Genomic DNA, 19,282 nt, shown 5'->3' with positions numbered 1-19,282 from the left:
TCATCTGACCAAGACTGTGAAGAGGAAACGTTGTGTATTTGGGGGAATAAAGCACTGTGAAATAGTCCTGTCAACAACAACAACAACAACATAAAGTCTTTCTACCTCTGTTATTTTTTCCCCCTGACAGGCACATCTTCCTGTTCGATGCTGCTGTGATCCTCTGTAAGAGGAGAGGAGACAACTACGAGATGAAGGAGGTGATCACCCTGTATCACTTCAAGATCACTAACAACCCCACGTCAGACAAGGAGACCAGAAAGGTGTGTTCGTGTGTCTGTGTCTGTGTCTGTGTGTGTGTGTGTGTGTGTGTGTGTAGGTGTGTGTGTGTGGGTGTGTGTGTCTGTGTCTGTGTGTGTGTGTGTGTGTGTGTGTGTGTGTGTGTGTGTGTGTGTGTGTGTGTGTGTGTGTGTGTGTGTGTGTGTGTGTGTGTGTGCGCGCATGTGTGTGAGTGTGTATTCATGACGGAGTGCACATAATACAATTATAGCTTTTTATCATTCTTCAATTTATTCCCACTTTAATTATTATGTTTAAGGGAAGTGTTTGTTGCAGCTCAGATGGTACTGTCCAGAAGGGGTCGTGCTATACTTTTATTTAGTAACTTTTAGGAGGTGTTTGACTAAAAGCGACTCAGACACGTATTCAGATTGCCACGTTGATTCATTAGAACATTGTGTCGGTTTGAAGGATGGAACAGCTTGATTTTTCGCTCCAGATGGTGTTTTTATTAAACATCTCCTTGTGCCTGATGGTATAAAACAAAACACACACACACACACACACACACACACACACACACACACACACACACACACACACACACACACAAACACACACACACACACACACACATAGCAACAACAAGCACCTGATGTATGATATCCACCTTTCTGGATAATGATACATTGTAGAATTGGTTGCCGGAGATAATCATCATTTTGGCTTATTATAATAGCTCTCATTTGTTAAAAAAAATAAGACAATATTTATAAAATCTCAGCAACATGCATCGCTCCTGTTACTTTAAGACCATCAGCAACATGCTGTTACTTTAAGACCATCAGCAACATGCTGTTACTTTAAGACCATCAGCAACATGCATCGCTCCTGTTACTTTAAGACCATCAGCAACATGCTGTTACTTTAAGACCATCAGCAACATGCATCGCTCCTGTTACTTTAAGACCATTGTCTATCCTATAACTCTAGAGACCTACTCATCCAGATAAGCTGGTTTATACTGTACCTGTTTTCACACACCCCTTCACCTACCCCCCTATGTGATTGGCCAAGAGGCTCTCTTTCTCTTATCTGATTGGCTGGTGGCTTACCCTGACCACTATACCTCTGAGCTCTGAGTGATGAATGGGACTATAACCTAAAGGCCACTTTAAAGGGGAAATCTGGACTTGACGCATCCATTTGTTGTTGTTTAAATCTCAGATTGCCCTTTTTAAAGTCTGTTTTTATTGTTTTATGAGCACAGCTTCCCTGAGCACTGAGCAGTACAGTACATGTAGGATACAGCTTCCCTGAGCACTGAGCAGTACAGTACATGTAGGATACAGCTTCCCACTGCACTGAGCAGTACAGTACATGTAGGCAACAGCTTCCCTGAGCACTGAGCAGTACAGTACATGTAGGATACAGCTTCCCACTGCACTGAGCAGTACAGTACATGTAGGCAACAGCTTCCCTGAGCACTGAGCAGTACAGTACATGTAGGTTACAGCTTCCCTGAGCACTGAGCAGTACAGTACATGTAGGATACAGCTTCCCTGAGCACTGAGCAGTACAGTACATGTAGGATACAGCTTCCCTGAGCACTGAGCAGTACAGTACATGTAGGATACAGCTTCCCTGAGCACTGAGCAGTACAGTACATGTAGGATACAGCTTCCCTGAGCACTGAGCAGTACAGTACATGTAGGCTACAGCTTCCTGAGCACTGAGCAGTACAGTACATGTAGGATACAGCTTCCTGAGCACTGAGCAGTACAGTACATGTAGGATACAGCTTCCCTGAGCACTGAGCAGTACAGTACATGTAGGCTACAGCTTCCCTGAGCACTGAGCAGTACAGTACATGTAGGATACAGCTTCCCTGAGCACTGAGCAGTACAGTACATGTAGGATACAGCTTCCCTGAGCACTGAGCAGTACAGTACATGTAGGATACAGCTTCCCTGTGCACTGAGCAGTACAGTACATGTAGGATACAGCTTCCCTGAGCACTGAGCAGTACAGTACATGTAGGATACAGCTTCCCTGAGCACTGAGCAGTACAGTACATGTAGGATACAGCTTCCCTGAGCACTGAGCAGTACAGTACATGTAGGATACAGCTTCCTGAGCACTGAGCAGTACAGTACATGTAGGCTACAGCTTCCCTGAGCACTGAGCAGTACAGTACATGTAGGATACAGCTTCCCTGAGCACTGAGCAGTACAGTACATGTAGGATACAGCTTCCCTGAGCACTGAGCAGTACAGTACATGTAGGATACAGCTTCCCTGTGCACTGAGCAGTACAGTACATGTAGGATACAGCTTCCCTGAGCACTGAGCAGTACAGTACATGTAGGATACAGCTTCCCTGAGCACTGAGCAGTACAGTACATGTAGGATACAGCTTCCTGTGCACTGAGCAGTACAGTACATGTAGGATACAGCTTCCCTGTGCACTGAGCAGTACAGTACATGTAGGATACAGCTTCCTGAGCACTGAGCAGTGCAGTACATGTAGGCTACAGCTTCCTGTGCACTGAGCAGTACAGTACATGTAGGATACAGCTTCCCTGAGCACTGAGCAGTACAGTACATGTAGGATACAGCTTCCCTGAGCACTGAGCAGTACAGTACATGTAGGCTACAGCTTCCCTGAGCACTGAGCAGTACAGTACATGTAGGATACAGCTTCCCTGAGCACTGAGCAGTACAGTACATGTAGGATACAGCTTCCCTGAGCACTGAGCAGTACAGTACATGTAGGCTACAGCTTCCCTGAGCACTGAGCAGTACAGTACATGTAGGATACAGCTTCCTGAGCACTGAGCAGTACAGTACATGTAGGATACAGCTTCCCTGAGCACTGAGCAGTACAGTACATGTAGGATACAGCTTCCCTGTGCACTGAGCAGTACAGTACATGTAGGATACAGCTTCCCTGAGCACTGAGCAGTACAGTACATGTAGGATACAGCTTCCCTGAGCACTGAGCAGTACAGTACATGTAGGATACAGCTTCCCTGTGCACTGAGCAGTACAGTACATGTAGGATACAGCTTCCCTGTGCACTGAGCAGTACAGTACATGTAGGATACAGCTTCCCTGAGCACTGAGCAGTGCAGTACATGTAGGCTACAGCTTCCCTGTGCACTGAGCAGTACAGTACATGTAGGATACAGCTTCCCTGAGCACTGAGCAGTACAGTACATGTAGGATACAGCTTCCCTGAGCACTGAGCAGTACAGTACATGTAGGCAACAGCTTCCCTGAGCACTGAGCAGTACAGTACATGTAGGATACAGCTTCCCTGTGCACTGAGCAGTACAGTACATGTAGGATACAGCTTCCCTGTGCACTGAGCAGTACAGTACATGTAGGATACAGCTTCCTGTGCACTGAGCAGTACAGTACATGTAGGATACAGCTTCCTGAGCACTGAGCAGTACAGTACATGTAGGATACAGCTTCCCTGAGCACTGAGCAGTACAGTACATGTAGGATACAGCTTCCTGAGCACTGAGCAGTACAGTACATGTAGGCTACAGCTTCCCTGTGCACTGAGCAGTACAGTACATGTAGGATACAGCTTCCTGAGCACTGAGCAGTACAGTACATGTAGGATACAGCTTCCCTGAGCACTGAGCAGTACAGTACATGTAGGATACAGCTTCCTGTGCACTGAGCAGTACAGTACATGTAGGATACAGCTTCCCTGAGCACTGAGCAGTACAGTACATGTAGGATACAGCTTCCCTGAGCACTGAGCAGTACAGTACATGTAGGATACAGCTTCCCTGAGCACTGAGCAGTACAGTACATGTAGGATACAGCTTCCCTGAGCACTGAGCAGTACAGTACATGTAGGCTACAGCTTCCTGTGCACTGAGCAGTACAGTACATGTAGGATACAGCTTCCCTGAGCACTGAGCAGTACAGTACATGTAGGATACAGCTTCCCTGAGCACTGAGCAGTACAGTACATGTAGGATACAGCTTCCCTGTGCACTGAGCAGTACAGTACATGTAGGATACAGCTTCCCTGAGCACTGAGCAGTACAGTACATGTAGGATACAGCTTCCCTGAGCACTGAGCAGTACAGTACATGTAGGATACAGCTTCCCTGAGCACTGAGCAGTACAGTACATGTAGGATACAGCTTCCCTGAGCACTGAGCAGTACAGTACATGTAGGATACAGCTTCCCTGAGCACTGAGCAGTACAGTACATGTAGGCTACAGCTTCCCTGTGCACTGAGCAGTACAGTACATGTAGGATACAGCTTCCCTGAGCACTGAGCAGTACAGTACATGTAGGATACAGCTTCCCTGAGCACTGAGCAGTACAGTACATGTAGGATACAGCTTCCCTGTGCACTGAGCAGTACAGTACATGTAGGATACAGCTTCCCTGAGCACTGAGCAGTACAGTACATGTAGGATACAGCTTCCCTGAGCACTGAGCAGTACAGTACATGTAGGCAACAGCTTCCCTCTGCACTGAGCAGTACAGTACATGTAGGATACAGCTTCCCTGAGCACTGAGCAGTACAGTACATGTAGGCAACAGCTTCCCTCTGCACTGAGCAGTACAGTACATGTAGGATACAGCTTCCCTGTGCACTGAGCAGTACAGTACATGTAGGATACAGCTTCCCTGTGCACTGAGCAGTACAGTACATGTAGGATACAGCTTCCCTGAGCACTGAGCAGTACAGTACATGTAGGATACAGCTTCCCTGAGCACTGAGCAGTACAGTACATGTAGGATACAGCTTCCCTGAGCACTGAGCAGTACAGTACATGTAGGATACAGCTTCCCTGAGCACTGAGCAGTACAGTACATGTAGGATACAGCTTCCCTGTGCACTGAGCAGTACAGTACATGTAGGATACAGCTTCCCTGTGCACTGAGCAGTACAGTACATGTAGGATACAGCTTCCCTGAGCACTGAGCAGTACAGTACATGTAGGATACAGCTTCCCTGAGCACTGAGCAGTACAGTACATGTAGGCAACAGCTTCCATGTGCACTGAGCAGTACAGTACATGTAGGCAACAGCTTCCCTGAGCACTGAGCAGTACAGTACATGTAGGCAACAGCTTCCATGTGCACTGAGCAGTACAGTACATGTAGGCCACAGCTTCCCTGTGCACTGAGCAGTACAGTACATGTAGGCAACAGCTTCCCTGAGCACTGAGCAGTACAGTACATGTAGGATACAGCTTCCCTGTGCACTGAGCAGTACAGTACATGTAGGCAACAGCTTCCCTGTGCACTGAGCAGTACAGTACATGTAGGCAACAGCTTCCCTGTGCACTGAGCAGTACAGTACATGTAGGATACAGCTTCCCTGTGCACTGAGCAGTACAGTACATGTAGGATACAGCTTCCCTGTGCACTGAGCAGTACAGTACATGTAGGCCACAGCTTCCCTGTGCACTGAGCAGTACAGTACATGTAGGCAACAGCTTCCCTGAGCACTGAGCAGTACAGTACATGTAGGATACAGCTTCCCTGTGCACTGAGCAGTACAGTACATGTAGGCAACAGCTTCCCTGTGCACTGAGCAGTACAGTACATGTAGGATACAGCTTCCCTGAGCACTGAGCAGTACAGTACATGTAGGCAACAGCTTCCATGTGCACTGAGCAGTACAGTACATGTAGGCCACAGCTTCCCTGTGCACTGAGCAGTACAGTACATGTAGGCAACAGCTTCCCTGAGCACTGAGCAGTACAGTACATGTAGGATACAGCTTCCCTGTGCACTGAGCAGTACAGTACATGTAGGCAACAGCTTCCCTGTGCACTGAGCAGTACAGTACATGTAGGCAACAGCTTCCCTGTGCACTGAGCAGTACAGTACATGTAGGATACAGCTTCCCTGTGCACTGAGCAGTACAGTACATGTAGGATACAGCTTCCCTGTGCACTGAGCAGTACAGTACATGTAGGCCACAGCTTCCCTGTGCACTGAGCAGTACAGTACATGTAGGCAACAGCTTCCCTGAGCACTGAGCAGTACAGTACATGTAGGATACAGCTTCCCTGTGCACTGAGCAGTACAGTACATGTAGGCAACAGCTTCCCTGTGCACTGAGCAGTACAGTACATGTAGGCAACAGCTTCCCTGTGCACTGAGCAGTACAGTACATGTAGGATACAGCTTCCCTGTGCACTGAGCAGTACAGTACATGTAGGATACAGCTTCCCTGTGCACTGAGCAGTACAGTACATGTAGGCAACAGCTTCCCTGTGCACTGAGCAGTACAGTACATGTAGGCAACAGCTTCCCTGTGCACTGAGCAGTACAGTACATGTAGGCAACAGCTTCCCTGTGCACTGAGCAGTACAGTACATGTAGGCCACAGCTTCCCTGTGCACTGAGCAGTACAGTACATGTAGGCCACAGCTTCCCTGTGCACTGAGCAGTACAGTACATGTAGGCCACAGCTTCCCTGTGCACTGAGCAGTACAGTACATGTAGGCAACAGCTTCCCTGAGCACTGAGCAGTACAGTACATGTAGGCCACAGCTTCCCTGTGCACTGAGCAGTACAGTACATGTAGGCAACAGCTTCCCTGAGCACTGAGCAGTACAGTACATGTAGGCAACAGCTTCCCTGTGCACTGAGCAGTACAGTACATGTAGGCAACAGCTTCCCTGTGCACTGAGCAGTACAGTACATGTAGGCCACAGCTTCCCTGTGCACTGAGCAGTACAGTACATGTAGGCAACAGCTTCCCTGAGCACTGAGCAGTGCAGTACATGTAGGATACAGCTTCCCTGAGCACTGAGCAGTACAGTACATGTAGGCCACAGCTTCCCGTGCACTGAGCAGTACAGTACATGTAGGCAACAGCTTCCCTGTGCACTGAGCAGTACAGTACATGTAGGCCACAGCTTCCCTGTGCACTGAGCAGTACAGTACATGTAGGCAACAGCTTCCCTGTGCACTGAGCAGTACAGTACATGTAGGCCACAGCTTCCCTGAGCACTGAGCAGTGCAGTACATGTAGGATACAGCTTCCCTGAGCACTGAGCAGTACAGTACATGTAGGCCACAGCTTCCCGTGCACTGAGCAGTACAGTACATGTAGGATACAGCTTCCCTGTGCACTGAGCAGTACAGTACATGTAGGATACAGCTTCCCTGAGCACTGAGCAGTACAGTACATGTAGGCCACAGCTTCCCTGAGCACTGAGCAGTACAGTACATGTAGGATACAGCTTCCCTGTGCACTGAGCAGTACAGTACATGTAGGCTACAGCTTCCCTGTGCACTGAGCAGTACAGTACATGTAGGATACAGCTTCCCTGAGCACTGAGCAGTGCAGTACATGTAGGCCACAGCTTCCCTGTGCACTGAGCAGTACAGTATATGTAGGATACAGCTTCCCTGAGCACTGAGCAGTGCAGTACATGTAGGCCACAGCTTCCCTGTGCACTGAGCAGTACAGTATATGTAGGCCACAGCTTCCCTGAGCACTGAGCAGTACAGTATATGTAGGCCACAGCTTCCCACTGCACTGAGCAGTACAGTACATGTAGGATACAGCTTCCCTGTGCACTGAGCAGTACAGTACATGTAGGCCACAGCTTCCCTGAGCACTGAGCAGTACAGTACATGTAGGCCACACCTTCCATGTGCACTGAGCAGTACAGTACATGTAGGCAACAGCTTCCCTGTGCACTGAGCAGTGCAGTACATGTAGGATACAGAGGCCTATTACAGCAGAACACACAATATTACCACTTGTTTATTGTGCCGACATTTGGGTCAGAGTTATATTTTTCAAGACAACTTCCTCTCTGAGTATTAACAGGGAGAGGTGGTTGTAGCAGGTTGTTATCACAGAGGCTGGAGTAATGGCTAGTCTTTGAAGTGGCTAATCGTTAGTGATTAAGTCCTGAAGTGTCTTGTCCGCCTCGTTGTCTGGGGCTACATAGACACCTGGCCAGGAGAACTCTGGGAACTCTCTCTTTCTCTCTTTCTCTCTCAATTAATTTTAAATTTAAGGGCTTTATTGGCATGGGAGACATATGTTAACATTGCCAAATGCAAGTGAAGTAGATAATAAACAAAAGTGAAATAAACAATACAAATTAACAGTAAACATTACACTCAGAAGTTCCAAAAGGATAGACATTTCAAATGTCTCTCTCTTTCTTTCTCTCTGTCCTCTCTCTCTGTCCTCTCTCTCTCTGTTCTCTCTCTCTCTGTCCTCTATCTCTTTGTTCTCTCTCTTTGTCCTCTCTCTGTCCTCTCTCTCTGTCCTCTCTCTCTGGCCTCTCTCTTTCTCTCTCTCTCTGTCCTCTCTTTCTCTGTCCTCTCTCTCCCTGTCCTCTCTCTCTGTTCTCTCTCTCTCCCTGTCCTCTCTCTCTGTTCTCTCTGTTCTCTCTCTCTCTGTCCTCTCTGTCCTCTCTCTCTCTCTGTCATCTCTCTCTCTGTCCTCCCTCTCTCTCTCTGTTCTTTCTCTGTCCTCTCTCTCACACTCTGTCCTCTTCCTCAGTCCTCTCTGTGCTCTCTCTCTCTACCCCTGTGTACCCCACTCTCTCTCTTTCTATGTTCATTCCCATCTTCTACCGCTTGATGACCCCCTCTATCTACCGCTCTGTCTCTTTCTAGTTGACATTCTCATCCCTCTGTTGTAGTGGTCCTATGGGCTCTACCTAGCACACGACCAGGGGCAGAGCGGCTTCGAGTTCTTCTTCAAGACCAAGGAGCTGAGGAAGAAGTGGCTGGAGCAGTTTGGCATGGCCATGTGAGTCTTCTGTCCCATGTCCCATGTCTCACCCCTGCCTAACTCCTGTAGCGGTGTGAGTGTTGTGAGTGTTCTGTGAGAGAGACATATAGTGTGTGTCTTCTACTGTCTGTACAGAGCGTGATTAATGACCGTCACAGTACTGACGGGTCACTCTTCAGGTCTGTACTGAGTGTGATTAATGACGGGTCACTCTTCAGGTCTGTACAGAGTGTGATTAATGACGGGTCACTCTTCAGGTCTGTACAGAGTGTGATTAATGACAGGTCACTCTTCAGGTCTGTACAGAGTGTGATTAATGACGGGTCACTCTTCAGGTCTGTACAGAGTGTGATTAATGACGGGTCACTCTTCAGGTCTGTACAGAGTGTGATTAATGACCCACCACAGTACTGACAGGTCACTCTTCAGGTCTGTACAGAGTGTGATTAATGACCCACCACAGTACTGACAGGTCACTCTTCAGGTCTGTACAGAGTGTGATTAATGACCGTCACATGTATGTATAATGTATAATCTATTTAAATATAAAGGGGATGTATAATCTATTTAAATATTAAGGGGATGTATAAACTATTTAAATATAAAGGGGATGTATAAACTATTTAAATATAAAGGGGATGTATAAACTATTTAAATATAAAGGGGATGTTTAATCTATTTAAATATAAAGGGGATGTATAATCTATTTAAATATTAAGGGGATGTATAATCTATTTAAATATTAAGGGGATGTATAATCTATTTAAATATTAAGGGGATGTATAAACTATTTAAATATAAAGGGGATGTATAAACTATTTAAATATAAAGGGGATGTATAAACTATTTAAATATTAAGGGGATGTATAATCTATTTAAATATAAGGGGGATGTATAAACTATTTAAATATTAAGGGGATGTATAATCTATTTAAATATAAAGGGGATGTATAATCTATTTAAATATAAAGGGGATGCTTACTGGATCAAATGAATCACCGGTGGCGTAAACTTCGATAAACCCCATTATATTACTGGACTGGACTGAATCTCTGCAATAGGCTGGAGATCTAACAATGTCTTGACAAAGAGGCTGAATAGTGGCTCTTACTCAGAATGAGTTTTAACAAGTAGGCCATTGACTGAACTAAGTGCACAGTTGGCCATAGGACTATTGTCCCTGCCAAGTCCTATGTGGTCTCTTTCAGTCATTTGCTGGGGACTTCACTCCCACCTGTGTACGAACAGGTACGTGTCATCAGCCAAACACAAACACACCTGGTAATGCTAGTGGGGGGAGAGGGGAACGTGTCATACTGTACTTATCTTAGAGAGGAGGAGGAGGACGAGGAGATCAAAGAATCTGTTACTATTAGATACATTGTTGGCACTGACAACTGCATTTACAATCAGTTTGGGGTGGGGGCAGCTGCTATAGCAACACACAGCAGGTGGTGGGGGCAGCTGCTATAGCAACACACAGCAGGGGGTAGGGGCAGCTGCTATAGGAACACACAGCAGGGGGTGGGGGCAGCTGCTATAGCAACACACAGCAGGGGTGGGGGCAGCTGCTATAGCAACACACAGCAGGTGGTGGGGGGCAGCTGCTATAGCAACACACAGCAGGGGGTAGGGGCAGCTGCTATAGCAACACACAGCAGGGGGTGGGGGCAGCTGCTATAGCAACACACAGCAGGTGGTGGGGGGCAGCTGCTATAGCAACACACAGCAGGGGGTAGGGGCAGCTGCTATAGCAACACACAGCAGGGGGTGGGGGCAGCTGCTATAGCAACACACAGCAGGGGGTGGGGGCAGCTGCTATAGCAACACACAGCAGGTGGTGGGGGGCAGCTGCTATAGCAACGCACAGCAGGGGTAGGGGCAGCTGCTATAGCAACACACAGCAGGGGGTGGGGGCAGCTGCTATAGCAACACACAGCAGGTGGTGGGGGGCAGCTGCAATAGCAACACAATGCAGGGGGGGCAGCTGCTATAGCAACACACAGCAGGGGGGCAGCTGCTATAGCAAAACACAGCAGGGGGTGGGGCAGCTGCTATAGCAACACACAGCAGGGGGTGGGGACAGCTGCTATAGCAACACACAGCAGGGGGTGGGGCAGCTGCTATAGCAACACACAGCAGGGGGTGGGGGCAGCTGCTAAAGCAACACACAGCAGGGGTGGGGCAGCTGCTATAGCAACACACAGCAGGGGTGGGGGCAGCTGCTATAGCAACACACAGCAGGGGTGGGGCAGCTGCTATAGCAACACACAGCAGGGGGGCAGCTACTATAGCAACACACAGCAGGGGGGCAGCTGCAATAGCAACACACAGCGGGGGGTGGGGGCAGCTGCTATAGCAACACACAGCAGGGTTGGCAGCTACTATAGCAACACAATGCAGGGGGATGGGCAGCTGCTATAGCAACACACAGCAGGTGGGGCAGCTGCTATATCAACAAACAGCGGGGGTGGGGGCAGCTGCTATAGCAACACACAGCAGGGGGTGGGCAGCTGCTATAGCAACACACAGCAGGGGGTGGGGGCAGCTACTATAGCAACACACAGCAGGGGGGGGGAGCTACTATAGCAACACACAACAGGGGGAGGCAGCTGCTATAGTAACACACAGCAGGGGGGGCAGCTGCTATAGCAACACACAGCAGGGGGTGGGGGCAGCTGCTATAGCAACACACAGCAGGGGGGCAGCTACTATAGCAACACACAGCAGGGGGGCAGCTACTATAGCAACACACAGCAGGGGGGCAGCTACTATAGCAACACACAGCAGGTGGGGCAGCTGCTATAGCAACAAACAGCGGGGGTGGGGGCAGCTGCCATAGCAACACACAGCAGGGGGTGGGGGCAGCTGCTATAGCAACACACAGCAGGTGGTGGGGGGCAGCTGCTATAGCAACACACAGCAGGGGGTAGGGGCAGCTGCTATAGCAACACACAGCAGGGGGTGGGGGCAGCTGCTATAGCAACACACAGCAGGTGGTGGGGGGCAGCTGCTATAGCAACACACAGCAGGGGGTAGGGGCAGCTGCTATAGCAACACACAGCAGGGGGTGGGGGCAGCTGCTATAGCAACACACAGCAGGTGGTGGGGGCAGCTGCTATAGCAACACACAGCAGGGGTAGGGGCAGCTGCTATAGCAACACACAGCAGGGGGTGGGGGCAGCTGCTATAGCAACACACAGCAGGTGGTGGGGGGGCAGCTGCAATAGCAACACAATGCAGGGGGGCAGCTGCTATAGCAACACACAGCAGGGGGGCAGCTGCTATAGCAAAACACAGCAGGGGGTGGGGGCAGCTGCTATAGCAACACACAGCAGGGGGTGGGGACAGCTGCTATAGCAACACACAGCAGGGGGTGGGGCAGCTGCTATAGCAACACACAGCAGGGGGTGGGGGCAGCTGCTAAAGCAACACACAGCAGGGGGTGGGGCAGCTGCTATAGCAAACACACAGGGGGTGGGGGCAGCTGCTATAGCAACACACAGCAGGGGGTGGGGCAGCTGCTATAGCAGCAAACAGCAGGGGGTGGGGCAGCTGCTATAGCAACACACAGCAGGGGGGCAGCTACTATAGCAACACACAGCAGGGGGCAGCTGCAATAGCAACACACAGCGGGGTTTGGGGCAGCTGCTATAGCAACACACAGCAGGGTTGGCAGCTACTATAGCAACACAATGCAGGGGGTGGGCAGCTGCTATAGCAACACACAGCAGGTGGGGCAGCTGCTATATCAACAAACAGCGGGGGTGGGGCAGCTGCTATAGCAACACACAGCAGGGGGTGGGCAGCTGCTATAGCAACACACAGCAGGGGGTGGGGGCAGCTACTATAGCAACACACAGCAGGGGGGCAGCTACTATAGCAACACACAGCAGGGGGAGGCAGCTGCTATAGTAACACACAGCAGGGGGGGCAGCTGCTATAGCAACACACAGCAGGGGGTGGGGGCAGCTGCTATAGCAACACACAGCAGGGGGGCAGCTACTATAGCAACACACAGCAGGGGGGGCAGCTACTATAGCAACACACAGCAGGGGGGCAGCTACTATAGCAACACACAGCAGGTGGGGCAGCTGCTATAGCAACAAACAGCGGGGGTGGGGGCAGCTGCTATAGCAACACACAGCAGGGGGTGGGCAGCTGCTATAGCAACACACAGCAGGGGTGGGGGCAGCTACTATAGCAACACACAGCAGGGGGGCAGCTACTATAGCAACACACAGCAGGGGGAGGCAGCTGCTATAGCAACACACAGCAGGGGGGCAGCTGCTATAGCAACACACAGCAGGGGTGGGGGAAGCTGCTATAGCAACACACAGCATGGGGGGGCAGCTACTATAGCAACACACAGCAGGGGGAGGTCAGCTGCTATAGCAACACACAGCAGAGGGGGCAGCTGCTATAGCAACACACAGCTGGGGGGACAGCTGCTATAGCAACACACAGCAGAGGGGGCAGCTGCTATAGCAACACACAGCGGGGGGAGGGACAGCTGCTATAGCAACACACAGCAGAGGGGAGGCTACTATAGCAACACACAGCAGGGTGGGGGGGGCAGCTACTATAGCAACACTCAGGAGGGGGCAGCTACTATAGCAACACTCAGCAGGGAGGGGCAGCTGCTATAGCAACACAATGCAGGGGGTGGGCAGCTGCTATAGCAACACAAAGCAGGGGGGACGACAGCTGCTATAGCAACACACAGCAGGGGGTGGGGGCAGCTGCTATAGCAACACACAGCAGGGGGTGGGCAGCTGCTATAGCAACACACAGCAGGGGGTGGGGCAGCTGCTATAGCAACACACAGCAGGGGGTGGGCAGCTACTATAGCAACACACAGCAGGGGGTGGGCAGCTGCTATAGCAACACACAGCAGGGGGTGGGGGCAGCTGCTATAGCAACACACAACAGGGGGGGGCAGCTACTATAGCAACACACAGCAGGGGGTTGGGCAGCTGCTATAGCAACACACAGCAGGGGGGCAGCTGCTATAGCAACACACAGCAGGGGGGCAGCTGCTATAGCAACACACAGCAGGGTGTTGGACAGCTGCTATAGCAACACACAGCAGGGGGTGGGCAGCTGCTATAGCAACACACAGCAGGGGGCAGCTGCTATAGCAACACATAGCAGGGGGCAGCTGCTATAGCAACACACAGCAGGGTGTTGGACAGCTACTATAGCAACACACAGCAGGGGGTGGGCAGCTGCTATAGCAACACACAGCAGGGGGTGGGCAGCTGCTATAGCAACACACAGCAGGGGGTGGCAGCTGCTATAGCAACACTCAGCAGGGGGTTGGGCAGCTGTTATAGCAACATAATGCAGGGGGGGGGCAGCTGCTATAGCAACACAATGCAGGGGGGTTAGCTGCTATAGCAACACACAGCAGGGGGTGGCAGCTGCTATAGCAACACTCAGCAGGGGGTTGGGCAGCTGTTATAGCAACACAATGCAGGGGGGGGCAGCTGCTATAGCAACACAATGCAGGGGGGTTAGCTGCTATAGCAACACACAGCAGGGGGTGGGAGGCAGCTGCTTAAGCAAAAAGTAATTTAAAAGTAATTTACAACATTTACAATGTCTACACTGTATTTCTGATCAATTTGATGTTATCATAATGGACAAAAAATGTGCTTTTCTTTCAAAACGAAGGGAATTTCTAAGTGTCCACAAACTGTTGACTGGTAGTATACATACGGTTGAAGTCGGAAGTTTACATACACCTTAGCCAACTACATTTAAACTCAGTTTTTCACAATTCCTGACATTTAATCCTAGTAAAGATTCCCTGTCTTAGGTCAGTTATTATCACTACTTTATTTTAAGAATGTGAAATGTCAGAATAATAGTAGAGAGAAGGATTTATTTCAGCTTTTAGTTTTTTCATCACATTCCCAGTGGGTCAGAAGTTTACATGCTCTCAATTAGTATTTGGTAGCATTGCTTGTAAATTGTTTAACTTGGGTCAAACGTTTTGGGTATCCTTCCACAAGCTTCCCACATTAAGTGGGACAGAGCTGACAGAGCTGCTGTAACTGAGTCAGGTTTGTAGGCCTCCTTGCTCGCACACGCTTTTTCAGTTCTGCCCACAGATGTTCTACAGGATTGAGGTCAGGGCTTTGTGATGGCCACTCCAATGCCTTGACTTTGTTGTCCTTAAGCCATTTTGCCACAACTTTGGAAGTATGCTTGTGGTCATTGTCCATTTGGAAGACCCATTTGCAACCAAGCTTTAACTTCCTGACTGATGTCTTGAGATGTTTCTTCAATATATCCACATCATTTTCCTACCTCATGAAGCCATCTATTTTATGAAGTGCACCAGTCCCTCCTGCAGCAAAGCATCCCCACAACATGATGCTGCCACCCCCGTGCTTCACAGTTGGGATGGTGTTCCTCGGCTTGCAAGCATCCCCCTTTTTCCTCCAGACATAATGATGGCCATTATGACCAAACAGTTCTATTTTTGTTTCATCAGACCAGAGGACATTTTTCCAAACAAGTATGATCTTTGTCCCCATGTGCAGTTTCAAACCGTAGTCTGGCTTTTTTATGGCGGTTTTGGAGCAGTGGCTTCTTCCTTGCTGAGCGGCCTTTCAGGTTATGTCGATATAGGACTCGTTTTACTGTGGATATAGATACTTTTGTACCTGTTTCCTCCAGCATCTTCACAAGGTCCTTTGCTGTTGTTCTGGGATTGATTTGCACTTTTCGCACCAAAGTACGTTCATCTCTAGGAGACAGAACGCGTCTCCTTCCTGAGAGGAATGATGGCTGTGTGGTCCTATGGTGTTTATACTTGCGTACGATTGTTTGTACAGATGAACGTGGTACCTTCATTCATTTGTTAATTGCTCCCAAGGATTAACCAGACTTGGCTGATTTCTTTTGATTTTCCCATGATGTCAAGTAAAGAGGCACTGAGTTTGAAGGCAGGCCTTGAAATACATCCACAGGTACAATTTACTCAAATGATGTCAATTAGTCTATCAGAAGCTTTTAAAGCCATAAATAGAGAGTATACAGTGGCAGAATACCTGACCACTGTGACTGCCCCAAACTTTGAAAGCTTTGACTATGTACACACTCAGTGAGCATAGCCTTGCTATTGAGAAAGGCCGCCATAGGCAGACCTGGCTCTCAAGAGAAGACAGGCTATGTGCACACTGCCCACAAAATGAGGTGGAAACTGAGCTGCACTTCCTAACCTCCTGCCAAATGTATGACCATATTATAGACACATATTTCCTTCAGATTCCACAGATCCGCAAAGAATTTGAAAACAAACCCAATTTTGATAAACTCCCATATCTACTGGGTGAAATACCAGTGTGCCATCACAGCAGCAAGATCTATGACCTGTTGCCACAAGAAAAGGGCAACCAGGGAGGAAAAAACACCATATTTGTTTTTATTTATTTTCCCTTTTGTACTTTAAGTATTTGTACATAATTTGACATTTGAAATGTCTTTATTATTTTGGAACTTTTGTGAGTGTAATGTTGAATGTATATTTGTATTCTTTATTTAACTTTTGTTTATTATCTACTTCACTTGCTTTGGCAACGTTAACATATGTTTCCCATGCCATTAAAACCGTTAAATTTAAATTGAGTTTGGAGGGGGGTAGAGAGAGTGTGAGAGAGAGAGAGAGAGAGAGAGAGAGAGAGAGAGAGAGAGTGTGAGAGAGAGAGAGAGAGAGAGGGGAAGAGAGACACTCTTTCAGTTTATTTGACACCCAATCACTGAGTCACTTGGCTCCCTGGAGAGACTAAGGACTGATCCCAAACTGCTGTTTTGTCACGCGCTGCTGTTTCATGTTAGCCACCTGCTGTGCCCACGCTGACATCAGCTCAGCGCATTGAGGAGCAGGAGGAGAGACATTTAGACCGATGATGTCATAGCACTTTAGTCCAACACACTCAGGAATATACTTGACCTAAGAATCAGGAAGTCTGTCTCGGGCTTGCTACCAGGTGGTGTTTTTGTTTAGTGATGTCAGCTGGCACTATTGGACTAATGGGAATAATATAGAAATAAGTATGGATGACTGCAGATACCTTACCTCACAATGTGACAGTGAAAACATACGTTTGTCTTTTCTAGTCTTGTTTCCTCACGTCTTTTCTCTCCCTCCCTCTGTCCCGTAGATCCAACATCCGTCCAGAGAACGGCACCAGTAACTCCCACGAGTTCAAGATGCACACCTTTGACAGAATCACATCCTGTAGCTACTGCCACATGCTGCTAAGGTACAGGGTCACACAGTATAGTTGTCCTCTTGCATGTTCCAATCAATGTTCTAGGAATGCCCCTGACTGTCATCCACCCAGAATGGGAGGTTAGGGGTCATACAGGTTCATCTACTGGGTTTTTGTCACATCTGCCCTGGTGTGATCCAGATATATGCTCATTGCTTGTAGACACAGGTTGTCATTCACATGTCATGTAGTGAGTGTGTGTGTGCAGGTGGTGTGTGTGTGTGTGTGTGTGTGTGTGTGTGTGTGTGTGTGTGTGTGTGTGTGTGTGTGTGTGTGTGTGTGTGTGTGTGTGTGTGTGTGTGTGTGTGTGTGTGTGTGTGTGTGTGTGTGTGTGTGTGCGTGTGTGTGGCTCACCAGCGGCGTTAGAATCAGACTCCCATCAGAACGGGGATGCTGTGCTTTATGTCTTTCTAATGAGCAGGAGATTCTGGAGCGGTTATGTAAAATAAATTCACTATGGGCTGAGTTTTCACAAGGTGAGGAGGAGAGGAGAGATGAGGAGAGAGAGGAGGAGAGGAGAGTTGAGATGAGGAGAGGAGAGTTGAGATGAGGAGAGGAGAGTTGAGATGACGAGAGGAGAGATGAGGAGAAGAGAGAGGAGGAGAGGAGAGTTGAGATGACGAGAGGAGAGATGAGGAGAAGAGAGAGGAGGAGAGGAGAGTGGAGGAAAGATGAGGATAGGAGAGAGGAGGAGAGGAGAGGAAAGATGAGGAGAGGAGAGATGAAGAGGAGGAGAGGAGAGATGAAGAGGAGAGGAGGGATGAGGAAAGATGACAAAGGAGAGGAGGAGAGGGGAGAGGGGGAAATGAGATGAGAAGAGACGAGGAGAGACAAACAGACAGACACACACACGCACAGACACAAACGGACACACACACACACACACACACACACACACACACACACACACACACACACACACACACACTAACACTGGTTATCCCTGTCTTCTCTCTTCCAGGGGCATCTTTAACCAGGGGTACCTGTGCTCCAAGTGTGGTATTGGAGCCCATAAGGAATGTCTGGGGAGGTTTGGTGGCTGTGGAAAAACAGGTGAGAACCACCTCAAAACACACAGATGCAAGAAAGCATGCAACCACATGATGCAGGCAAACAAACGTAGCATGGTGTCTTTCATGTTAATGTGTTAAAGCTGCTGATAATGAACCTAAGATAAGGAAAAGCTGCGGATAATGAATCTACGAAGCACAGACAGACACACACACACACACACACACACACACACACACACACACACACACACACACACAGACACACATATACATACACACCGACACACACACACACACACACACACACACACACACACACACACACACACACACACCTACACCCACACAAACCGACAGACACACTTACTCACACTCCAACACACCGACACACACTCCAACACACCGACACACACACAGACAAACTCAGAGATACCCTTTAGTCCCTTTTACAGGGTTAGAAAGGATGTACTTGGCTGTTGTTTGTGATGTTGGAACTATGATGTCACTACCATCTGGCTGTTGTATGTGATGTTGGAACTATGATGTCACTACCATCTGGCTGTTGTTTGTGATGTTGGAACTATGATGTCACTACCATCTTGCTTGTTACACTTTCATAACATTCTGTTGTTGGCTGAGTATGTCTAGGTAAGGTAACCTTATCACCACATATCAGTTGTTGGCTGAGTATTTGTAGGTAAGGTAACCTTATCACCACATATCAGTTGTTGGCTGAGTATTTGTAGGTAAGGTAACCTTATCACCACATATCAGTTGTTGGTTGAGTATTTGTAGGATTCCAGATTATAAGCACAACCAGAGAACAAAATCACAACATCCAATCAGGAATGTGCATTACTGCATTGAATACTTCAGCAATAAGGCCTGAGGAAGTATGGTAAATGGTCTCTATTCCAGGGCTAAGGGATGTTCTTCTGCACGACGCAATGTGGAGTGCCTGGACACAGCCCTTAGCCGTGGTATATTGGCCATATATCACAAACTCC

The 19,282-nt window shown here is 48.7% G+C and overlaps 1 protein-coding gene across 3 annotated transcripts in view; it reads left to right on the top strand.

Moving 5' to 3' along the window:
• Positions 1-19,282, top strand: part of LOC115126016 (guanine nucleotide exchange factor VAV3-like) — a 208,889-nt gene that overhangs the window by 107,662 nt on the left and 81,945 nt on the right. For all 3 annotated transcript variants that reach the window (XM_065019257.1, XM_065019256.1, XM_065019255.1), the window contains exons 14-17: positions 131-263; positions 8,886-8,995; positions 17,152-17,253; positions 18,224-18,315. In XM_065019257.1, coding sequence (XP_064875329.1) covers positions 131-263; positions 8,886-8,995; positions 17,152-17,253; positions 18,224-18,315 — 437 coding nt within the window. The remainder of the gene's footprint in view (positions 1-130; positions 264-8,885; positions 8,996-17,151; positions 17,254-18,223; positions 18,316-19,282) is intronic.

Source organism: Oncorhynchus nerka, linkage group LG6 (genome assembly GCF_034236695.1).
Source record: "Oncorhynchus nerka isolate Pitt River linkage group LG6, Oner_Uvic_2.0, whole genome shotgun sequence".
Lineage (NCBI taxonomy): Eukaryota > Metazoa > Chordata > Actinopteri > Salmoniformes > Salmonidae > Oncorhynchus > Oncorhynchus nerka.
Note: the sequence above shows the minus strand (reverse complement) of the source record. Positions and strands in the feature narration are given on the sequence as shown.